General features: G+C 49.9%; 1 protein-coding gene across 1 annotated transcript in view; it reads left to right on the plus strand.

The window, feature by feature from the left end:
- The first annotated feature begins 4,726 nt into the window (after positions 1-4,726).
- The window catches only part of LOC138528236 (pepsin A-like), a 307,885-nt gene continuing 300,521 nt past the window's right edge, over positions 4,727-12,090 (plus strand). The window contains exon 1 of the mRNA XM_069639691.1: positions 4,727-4,781. Within this exon, the coding sequence (XP_069495792.1) occupies positions 4,727-4,781 (55 nt within the window). The remainder of the gene's footprint in view (positions 4,782-12,090) is intronic.

The raw sequence follows: 12,090 nt of genomic DNA on the forward strand, positions 1-12,090 counted from the left end.
TAAGCTCCATCTTCCTTTTCACTATTTCAATGTTAGGAGTATGCTTGTGGATCCTATGAGGTCTCTGTAAATTGGAATCAGCAGGAGCTGAGTTTGAAAGAAAGACAGAGAAATCACCAAGATTACAAAAATGCAAACGTTGTTGATCTGATAATTGATTCACCAGGCCCCTCAACTCACAATTTAGATCGCCCCCCCTCTATGAAACTTCCTAACAACGTTTACTGCTCTATTCGTTGTAAGGTCCTGCTCACAGAATAATACATCCCGAACCCCTTCAAACAGCAAAGTGCTCCCTGGATTTGATGGTCATCTATATTCCCTTCCCCCACTTCAAAACTTGAACAAGATTAAAAAATACATTGCGAGGCAAAGAGATAATCGATGGTCGAGAAAGCAGGGCCTCTATGCCACGATGGGGCACTAGGGATGTCCCCCCTCAAATTACCATTAAACATTTCGAGGCCCCATTCATGCATAAATCTGTCCAAATCTTTCCAGTTGCAGTCTTCTGGCAGGTTTTTCCTGCAATAATAAGATCATCGGCGGGATATTGATGCAAACATTCTACCAAACCATTCGAGAGATTAAGCAAAAAATCTGGGAGAGAGATAGCATTGGGGTTCCAGTAGACATTTACAATAAGCCAGGTATTGCCCTTGGTAATCCCTCTCCTCATCACTCTTACCACAAGGATGCCTTCTCTAGCATTCCATACAGTCTTTGAGTTCTCAAAAATCTCATTACTACATGCTACAAGCAAACCCCCTATTGGCCTACCCCCTTCTGACCCTCGAGCCAGTTGCTGAAAAATGGAGAAACCATCCAACCCAACTAAACCAGTTAACCAAGTCTCTTGAAATAATATAAGATCAGATGATTTAAATATTTGTGATTTCCTTGTTTCCTGGGAAAAAGATGTATATTCTCTGGTGTTCCATGACAGTACGTTAATTTGAGTCTTCCCTAGTGTCTCTGCTGGGGAACGCCCATTTTATAGAATACCTTAGAGATTATCTCTGGGACCATTTCCCACATATTTGATGAATTAGAAAAGATTCTCTCTTTGTTATTGGTTTCAGTCTTCTGCTTTTGGGTGTCTAAAAACCTTCATTCATATTTATTAAAGTTGGACATATCTGGGAGATCCTGAGACCTTTGCATTATGGGAGCTGGGAGATTTTCTCGAGAGAAAGACTCTATGGTCTTTTACTTTGCTGTCAACATAGGAAAGACTCTGCGAACCTCTCATCTTCTTGCTGGAATCATACGTGCCTTCCAGGGATTTACTTCCATTATCCCTTAGTGAATTTGCCGTTCCCTGATTCACAACGGGGGTTATTTCAAAATTTTTATTCTGCGGCCCTCCGTCCTCTAAACTTATAGCTTCCCCTTTGATTTCAGCCCCTCCTCCAATGTTCATGCCCTGGAACCCCACTGGGTTTGCGGAGGGACCACTTTTTTTTTTTTACAACAAATCGATAGACTTGATTTTGCGTTTTGCCAGAAGGAATATAGGAGCAATTTTCTTTGGCAGCTCAATTTTGTCCGCTTGGATCCCCACCGTTAATTTTTCCACAGTTGTATTTTTGTCCACCGAATCCTTAGTGTCTTGGCTTTTTGATTTAATAGTCTTCTTAAACTTTTTCCTTGACCCCTTTTGGGGAGACTTTTCTTCTGCTTGATCTCGTATTTTTTCAGACCATCTTTTAAGTTTTTCAGGAATTGACTAGCCCGTGATGTCTTATGGTTCTTTTTACTATTTCCTTGAGTAATTGCCATTGGTGGGATTTCAAGTAGAGCTCTTGCTTGCCTTTTTCTTTTCTGTTTCGTTCTTCCATTTACTTTCTTTTTCCCAGAAACGGCACAATCAGAGTCAGCTGAGGATTTATTAATCGGCTTCTCATGGTCAACTTTCACAAGATCATTATCCAACACTAATGACAACCTCAAGAACTTTTCCATAACTGATGCTGATAATGGGGTATCTTTCAAAACGGATTCTGTACTCATTTTAGAGAAGGCGCCTTTCTCTTGGTTCTCAGAGCTTCTATTACTAGGATCGCTTTTCTCTGAATTGATCATTGATATCCTAAGTAAATTTTCGCAAACTGCTGTTACCTGATCCATTTTTAGAGATTGCTCCCTGACTTCTTTTTGGATCTCCTTCACAGCTACCCCCATTGACTCATTCATTGCCAATTTCAGGGCAGTCATGGTTGAATCGTTTATCTCCAATTCTTTAGTGACCTCTAATAAGATGCCCGTATGCTGCTGAACTTCCATCTTAAGATCTTCAAAAACTTTTACTAGTGAAGTTAGGAAAAAATGTAAGGCCATTATCGTTGGCTGAGCCAGCTCCTAAGATATATTGCCTTGGTCCATGTTAGAAGTTGCTTGAGGACTTTGTATAGGATTAACAGACTTACATACTTCAGGATTCTTGGTGGACGGTTGCCCTTGATATTCACCAACTGCATTTAACTCTACGAGCCCTTTCGGTGATTCCATCACTTCTAACTCCAAGAGATCTTCACCTCTTAGTTCACTGAGATCGTTGATTAACGGCAGTTGAGAATCCCCATACTGCGCTCGAACTACTTCTTCAGTAGATGGTCCATTCATCAAACTATTCACAGAATGTTCTGTTGTTTTTGTCGGCTAGTTTGAGATCACCTTTCTCATCGTCGTTGCTCTTAGTGTCTAATCCAGGGTGCCTTGGAAGAGTGCCCGAATAGGATGACTTAGAGGAGTTGACTCCGTTCCCATAAAACTTGATTCAGCTGAGACTTTTTGGAGCCCTGATCCTGTAGGTGATTGGTTATCAGATGGATAAATGCCAGGGGGGGGAACAAAAATGCCTCCTGCTGTCTTATAGGGTTTGGAAAAACTTGAACTCCTCTTATCAGGACACTCTGAGCATTTTGAGACTACCGCAGTCTTAGAGTGGCCGACCCGATTAGTTTGGGGACCTTGGGTTGAGCTGCGCAGATCATACATTGTGACCCCTATTTCCACCGTCCCCTAAATATGGTAGTAATTCTAAGGTCCAAGTATTGGAACCTAGAACTGGTGGTAGAATATTTATCCAGTAAATGAGAAAATGCAAACTCGTGATAAATAAATAGGTGGCAACACAATTCTCCAATAGCTCTCCCTCCTCCTCCTCGCTTGCACGCTGCTGCGGGTCTTCCTCCAGCCAGTCAGGCAGCCGCGGGAGGACTTCACAGCCGGATTATTTTCGGCCGGATTTTTGCTCAGCAGAGTAAAGGGAGGATGGACTCTCAGGGGGGAGGCTCTGAGGCTCTCTGACCGAACCGCTGCTCAGGCGCCGCCGAGGGGGAGCACCCTGATCGGAGCACAGCACAACACAGCGGATGTGAACACAGAGCTACCGCTGCCGAGCTCGAGGAAAGGACCTCACAGGTCCGGCAAAGATCGTCACAGGTTCGTCAAGGATCATCAAGCCGCACTGCAAAGCTACATCAGCCACTTCCGACAATCACTTATTCACAAAGTACAGAACAGTAAAGGGAAAACACAACGTGCCCTCTATCAGTACCTGCTGCAGCGTGTGACATAAGTCGCCTAGCAACAATATTCTATATGTGTCTGTGCCTCAAGCTAGTATGATGATGGCCTGCTTATTTTTTGTTTGTTTTGTTTAATTGAAGAAATTAAACATAATATAAATGCATGAACATTGTGACTAAGGAGAAAACATGGATCCCTGGGGGGCAGTGAACAGAGACTCTAAGCGCTGCAGAATTAGTAGAGTCGTCATGAATAGTGACATTTAAAGCAGGAACAGGTGGGCTGTGTTCTCTGCCTTCATCTTTTCACCCGATTCCTTTCTTCATAGAATCCCCCTGAGGAAAGGCAAATCCCTGAGGGATCAACTGAGAGAAGATGGCAAGCTCAGGGATTTCCTAAAGACCTACAAAGTGGATCCGGGCAGCAAGTACTTCCCAAGCCTGGCAGCCCAAGTGGCCAATGAGCCCATGACCAACTACATGGACGTGAGTTACTTCAGTATTATTTAACCCATTGCATGCCGGGGTACATTGATTGAGTGGGACAGATTATATAGTGCAGTATGTTTAATGAGCCACCTCTAGGCGCTATGCAACTGCTGTGAAACAGTAACAATCTATTGCCTCAACCAACTGGCTATTTAGGATGTCCTTCAAGGAAGGAAACCTACAGTGCACAGGATGGTCTTGTTGATTTTTAGCAGCTGCTTTGAGTGAACTGTTTATCGGTTCTTTCTCTTCAGTCTCACAATGGTTCCACGCGTTTATTAGGGTTTATAAGGAACAACCGCTACCATTTTTAAAGGTCTCCAGCTGCTTCACAGAGCACTGAGGCACCATGTCCTTAACAACAACTTTCACATGTGACGAACATGCGTTTTGGTTTAGAGGAGTGAGAACGTTTCCTTGTTTAGGAAGACACACACTAAACTGAATTTCTGTTATAGACTTGATGGTCGTGCAGAGTAAGGATACCTCCGTCCCCAAGTACCGCACAGACAACACCAGAAATACTGCCTGCGCGGTCTTTGAGGCCACAGGTGAAGTAGTTCGTAGGCCTGGACTTGGGAACAGCCGGAAAAGGACCCCCCCGATCGCTGCAAGGCAATAGGTTATAGGTAAGCACAGAACAATTGGCAAGAGTATAACAACAGGGTAAGGATCCTAATGGCTTACCTATGTGTCAGTCAAAGATGTGTAATAACAGCAGGCGTTGGGAATCCCCAAATGGCGGAGGGCAGATGGAAGGTAAGCAGACAGGCAAGCGCCCAGCGTGAGGCCAGAGGCCAAGAATCCAGGAACAGAAACAAAATCCGTAAGACAAAACCAGGGACAGTCCAAAGGTCAGGCAGCAATAGTTCCAAGACGTGGTAACAAGAGGCAAAGGGCACGAGGAATCCAATGTAGAAAAGGTGGTCCGGCAACTGGTAATCCAAAGTCAAATACCAGGGCAAGGCAGAGGCAGTCAGTGGTACAGAAAACGTGGTCGAGAATTTCGTAGAGCAAAACAGAATGAGCGTCGCGGAATCCCGGTGGAAACAGCTGTGAAGCGACGCTCATTGATTTCCGGACACTCTTATCCAGCGAAGACGTATCACGTGATGAGGACGACTGAAATCACGTGATACGGAAGCATTTCTGTAGAGGAGAGTCAAGTGACACGTGACGAGCGGATCCTCCTAGGTCCATTCAGGGCACCACGGTAACCTGGGAGCCTCCAACGCAACTGCCAGGAGCGGGAGGGAAGGTAAATGCCAGGTGTACGAGCAAACCCCTGGGTATGATGCCCGAATGGGCGCCTGAACGTGCGTGCATTTGGGTGTATGTGTGAGCGAGTGGGACGGCAGGAGGCCGAGGGTGGGGGCGTGGCAACCTCAGAGATGTTGATAGGTGCAGGAGCCGTAACAATTTCAAGCATCAGCAACATGGTCCAGTTCAGTATTTCTTGAAAACCCTTCATTTTGATATCTTTAAAAACCACCAATATTTGCAGGCAAGAGAAATGAGGCTAAGGATGATCATGTGATTTTCCGTGCATCACCCACGTCGGATTCAAACTCAGTCCTCCCTGCATCACCCATGCCATATTCAAACTCAGTCCTCCCTGCATCACCCACGATGGATTCAAACTCAGTCCTCCCTGCATCACCCATGCCATATTCAAACTCAGTCCTCCCTGCATCACCCACGATGGATTCAAACTCAGTCCTCCCTGCATCTTCCACGCTGGATTCAAACTCAGTCCTCCCTGCATCACCCACGCTGGATTCAAACTCAATCCTCCCTGCATCACCCACGATGGATTCAAACTCAGTCCTCCCTGCATCACCCACGCTGGATTCAAACTCAGTCCTCCCTGCATCACCCACGCTGGATTCAAACTCAATCCTCCCTGCATCACCCACGATGGATTCAAACTCAGTCCTCCCTGCATCACCCACGCTGGATTCAAACTCAGTCCTCCCTGCATCACCCACGCCGGATTCAAACTCAGTCCTCCCTGCATCACCCAAGCCGGATTCAAACTCAGTCCTCCCTGCATCACCCACGCTGGATTCAAACTCAGTCCTCCCTGCATCACCCATGCCGGATTCAAACTCAGTCCTCCCTGTATCACCCACGCCAGAATCAAAGTCAGTCCTCCCTGCATCACCCACGACAAATTCAAACTCAGTCCTCCCTGCATAACCCACGCCGGATTCAAACTCAGTCCTCCCTGCATCACCCACGATGGATTCAAACTCAGTCCTCCCTGCATCACCCACGCCGGATTCAAACTCAGTCCTCCCTGCATCACCCATGCCATATTCAAACTCAGTCCTCCCTGCATCTTCCATGCTGGATTTAAACTCAGTCCTCCCTGCATCACCCACGCTGGATTCAAACTCAGTCCTCCCTGCATCACCCACGATGGATTCAAACTCAGTCCTCCCTGCATCACCCATGCTGGATTCAAACTCAGTCCTCCCTGCATCACCCACGCCGGATTCAAACTCAGTCCTCCCTGCATCACCCAAGCCGGATTCAAACTCAGTCCTCCCTGCATCACCCATGCTGGATTCAAACTCAGTCCTCCCTGCATCACCCATCGCCGGATTCAAACTCAGTCCTCCCTGTATCACCCACGCCGGATTCAAACTCAGTCCTCCCTGCATCACCCACGCCAGAATCAAAGTCAGTCCACCCTGCATCACCCACGCCAGATACAAAGTCAGTCCTCCCTGCATCACTCACGCCGGATTCAAACTCAGTCCTCCCTGCATCACCCATGCTGGATTCAAACTCAGTCCTCCCTGCATCACCCACGACAAATTCAAACTCAGTCCTCCCTGCATCACCCACGCCGGATTCAAACTCAGTCCTCCCTGCATCACCCACGATGGATTCAAACTCAGTCCTCCCAGGATCAACCACGACAAATTCAAACTCAGTCCTCCCTGCATCACCCACACTGGATTCAAACTCAGTCCTCCCTGCATCACCCACGCTGGATTCAAACTCAGTCCTCCCTGCATCACCCACGCTGGATTCAAACGCCGGATTCAAACTAAGTCCTCCCTGCATCACCCACGCCGGATACAAACTCAGTCTTCCCTGCATCACCCATGCTGGATTCAAACTCAGTCCTCCCAGGATCACTCACGCTGGATTCAAACTCAGTCCTCCCTGCATCATCCACGCTGGATTCAAACTCAGTCCTCCCAGGATCACTCACGCCGAATTCAAACTCAGTCCTCCTTGCATCACCCACGCTGGATTCAAACTCAGTCCTCCCTGCATCACCCACGCTGGATTCAAACTCAGTCCTCCCTGCATCACCCACGCCGGATTCAAACTCAGTCCTCCTTGCATCACCCACGCTGGATTTAAACTTAGTCCTCCCTGCATCACCCACGCCGGATTCAAACTCAGTCCTCCCGCCATCACCCACGCTGGATTCAAACTCAGTCCTCCCTGCATCACCCACGCTGGATTCAAACTCAGCCCTCCCTGCATCACCCACGGTGGATTTAAACTCAGCCCTCCCTGCATCACCCATGCTGGATTCAAACTCAGTCCTCCCAGGATCAACCACGACAAATTCAAACTCAGTCCTCCCTGCATCACCCACACTGGATTCAAACTCAGTCCTCCCTGCATCACCCACGCTGGATTCAAACTCAGTCCTCCCTGCATCACCCACGCTGGATTCAAACGCCAGATTCAAACTAAGTCCTCCCTGCATCACCCACGCCGGATACAAACTCAGTCTTCCCTGCATCACCCATGCTGGATTCAAACTCAGTCCTCCGAGGATCACTCACGCTGGATTCAAACTCAGTCATCCCTGCATCATCCATGCTGGATTCAAACTCAGTCCTCCCAGGATCACTCACGCCGAATTCAAACTCAGTCCTCCTTGCATCACCCACGCTGGATTCAAACTCAGTCCTCCCTGCATCACCCACGCTGGATTCAAACTCAGTCCTCCCTGCATCACCCACGCCGGATTCAAACTCAGTCCTCCCTGCATCACCCACGCCGGATTCAAACTCAGTCCTCCCTGCATCACCCACGATGGATTCAAACTCAGTCCTCCCTGCATCACCCACGCTGGATTCAAACTCAGTCCTCCCTGCATCACCCACGCCGGATTCAAACTCAGTCCTCCCTGCATCACCCACGCCAGATTCAAAGTCAGTCCACCCTAAATCACCCACGCCGGATTCAAAGTCAGTCCTCCCTGCATCACCCACGCCAGATTCAAACTCAGTCCTCCCTGCATCACCCATGCTGGATTCAAACTCAGTCCTCCCTGCATCACCCATGCTGGATTCAAACTCAGTCCTACCTGCATCACCCACGACAAATTCAAACTCAGTCCTCCCTGCATCACCCACGCTGGATTCAAACTCAGCCCTCCCTGCATCACCCACGGTGGATTTAAACTCAGCCCTCCCTGCATCACCCATGCTGGATTCAAACTCAGTCCTCCCTGCATCACCCACGCCGGATTCAAACTCAGTCCTCCCTGTATCACCCACGATGGATTCAAACTCAGTCCTCCCTGCGTCACCCATGCCGGATTCAAACTCAATCCTCCCTGCATCACCCATGCCAGATTCAAACTCAGTCCTCCCTGCATCACCCATGCTGGATTCAAACTCAGTCCTCCCTGCATCACCCACGCTGGATTCAAACTCAGTCTTCCCTGCATCACCCACGGCGGATTCAAACTCAGTCCTCCCTGCATCACCCATTCTGGATTCAAACTCAGTCCTCCCTGCATCACCCACGCCGGATTCAAACTCAGTCCTCCCTGCATCACCCACACCGGATTCAAACTCAGTCCTCCCTGCATCACCCATGCTGGATTCAAACTCAGTCTTCCCTGCATCACCCACGGCGGATTCAAACTCAGTCCTCCCTGCATCACCCACGCTGGATTCAAACTCAGACTTCCCTGCATCACCCACGCCGGATTCAAACTCAGTCCTCCCTGCATCACCCACGCTGGATTCAAACTCAGTCCTCTCTGCATCACCCACACCGGATTCAAACTCAGTCTTCCCTGCATCACCCACGCTGGATTCAAACTCAGTCCTCCCAGGATCACCCACGCTGGATTCAAACTCAGTCCTCCCTGCATCACCCACGCTGGATTTAAACTCAGTCTTCCCTGCATCACCCACGCCAAATTCAAACTCAGTCCTCCCTGCATCACCCACACCGGATTCAAACTCAGTCCTCCCTGCATCACCCATGCTGGATTCAAACTCAGTCCTCCCTGCATCACCCACGCCGGATTCAAACGCCGGATTCAAACTCAGTCCTCCCTGCATCACCCACGCTGGATTCAAACTCAGTCTTCCCTGCATCACCCACGGCGGATTCAAACTCAGTCCTCCCTGCATCACCCATGCTGGATTCAAACTCAGTCCTCCCTGCATCACCCACGCCGGATTCAAACTCAGTCCTCCCTGCATCACCCACACCGGATTCAAACTCAGTCCTCCCTGCATCACCCATGCTGGATTCAAACTCAGTCTTCCCTGCATCACCCACGGCGGATTCAAAGTCAGTCCTCCCTGCATCACCCATGCTGGATTCAAATTCAGTCCTCCCTGCATCACCCACACCGGATTCAAACTCAGTCAACCCTTCATCACCCACACCGGATTCAAACTCAGTCCTCCCTGCATCACCCATGCTGGATTCAAACTCAGTCTTCCCTGCATCACCCACGGCGGATTCAAACTCAGTCCTCCCTGCATCACCCATGCTGGATTCAAATTCAGTCCTCCCTGCATCACCCACGCCGGATTCAAACTCAGTCCTCCCTGCATCACCCACGCTGGATTCAAACGCCGGATTCAAACTCAGTCCTCCCTGCATCACCCACGCCGGATTCAAACTCAGTCTTCCCTGCATCACCCACGCTGGATTCAAACGCCGGATTCAAACTCAGTCCTCCCTGCATCACCCACGCTGGATATAAACTCAGTCCTCCCTGCATCACCCACGCTGGATTCAAACTCAGTCCTCCCTGTATCACCCACGCCGGATTCAAACTCAGTCCTCCCTGCATCCCCCATGCCGGATTCAAACTCAGTCCTCCCTGCATCACCCACGCCGGATTCAAACTCAGTCCTCCCTGCATCACCCACGCCGGATTCAAACTCAGTCATCCCTGCATCACCCACGATGGATTCAAACGCCGGATTCAAACTCAGTTTTCCCTGCCTCACCCACGCCAGATTCAAACTCAGTCTTCCCTGCATCACCCACGCTGGATTCAAACGCCAGATTCAAACTCAGTCCTCCCTGCATCACTCACGCTGGATTCAAACTCAGTCCTCCCTGCATCACCCACGCCGGATTCAAACTCAGTCCTCCCTGCATCACCCATGCTGGATTCAAACGCCGAATTCAAACTCAGTCCTCCCTGCATCACCCACGCTGGATTCAAACGCCAGATTCAAACTCAGTCCTCCCTGTATCACCCACGCTGGATTCAAACTCAGTCCTCCCTGCATCACCCACGCTGGATTCAAACTCAGTCCTCCCTGCATCACCCACGTCGGATTCAAACTCAGTCCTCCCTGCATCACCCACGCTGGATTCAAACGCCGGATTCAAACTTAGTCCTCCCTGCATCACCCACGCTGGATTCAAACGCCGGATTCAAACTCAGTCCTCCCTGCATCACCCACGCTGGATTCAAACTCAGTCCTCCCTGCATCACCCATGCTGGATTCAAACTCAGTCCTCCCTGCATCACCCACGCCGGATTCAAACTCAGTCCTCCCTGCATCACCCACGCTGGATTGAAACGTCGGATTCAAGCTCAGTCCTCCCTGCATCACCCACGCTGGATTCAAACGCCCGATTCAAACTCAGTCCTCCCTGCATCACCCACGCTGGATTCAAATTCAGTCCTCCCTGCATCACCCACGCTGGATTCAAACTCAGTCCTCCCTGCATCACCCACGCCGGATTCAAACTCAGTCCTCCCTGCATCACCCACGCTGGATTCAAACGCCGGATTCAAACTCAGTCCTCCCTGCATCACCCACGCTGGATTCAAACGCCGGATTCAAACTCAGTCCTCCCTGCATCACCCACACTGGATTAAAACTCAGTCCTCCCTGCATCACCCACGCTGGATTCAAACTCAGTCCTCCCTGTATCACCCACACCGGATTCAAACTCAGTCCTCCCTGCATCACCCACGCCGGATTCAAACTCAGTCTTCCCTGCATCACCCATGCTGGATTCAAACTCAGTCCTCCCAGGATCACTCATGCTGGATTCAAACTCAGTCCTCCCTGCATCACCCACGCTGGATTCAAACGCCGGATTCAAACTCAGTCCTCCCTGCATCACCCACGCTGGAGTCAAACTCAGTCCTCCCTGCATCACCCACGCTGAATTCAAACTCAGTCCTCCCTGCATCACCCATGCCAGATTCAAACTCAGTCCTCCCTCCATCACCCACGCTGGATTCAAACGCCAGATTCAAACTCAGTCCTCCCTGCATCACCCACGCTGGATTCAAACGCCGGATTCAAACTCAGTCCTCCCTGCATCACCCACGCTGGATTCAAACTCAGTCCTCCCTGCATCACCCACGCTGGATTCAAACTCAGTCCTCCCTGCATCACCCACGCTGGATTCAAACTCAGTCCTCCCTGCATCACCCACGCTGGATTCAAACGCCGGATTCAAACTCAGTCCTCCCTGCATCACCGACGCTGGATTCAAACGCCGGATTCAAACTCAGTCCTCCCTGCATCATTCACGCTGGATTCAAACTCAGTCCTCCCTGCATCACCCACGTCGGATTCAAACTCAGTCCTCCCTGCATCACCCACGCCGGATTCAAACTCAGTCCTCCCTGCATCACCCACGCCGGATTCAAACTCAGCCTTCCCTGCATCACCCAGGCTGGATTCAAACTCAGTCCTCCCTGCATCACCCACGCCGGATTCAAACTCAGTCCTCCCTACATCACCCACGCCGGATTCAAACTCAGTCCTCCCTGCATCACCCACGCTGGATTCAAACGCCGGATTCA

Source organism: Ambystoma mexicanum, chromosome 7q, assembly GCF_040938575.1.
Source record: "Ambystoma mexicanum isolate Mex_15411 chromosome 7q, UKY_AmexF1_1, whole genome shotgun sequence".
NCBI classification, from domain to species: domain Eukaryota; kingdom Metazoa; phylum Chordata; class Amphibia; order Caudata; family Ambystomatidae; genus Ambystoma; species Ambystoma mexicanum.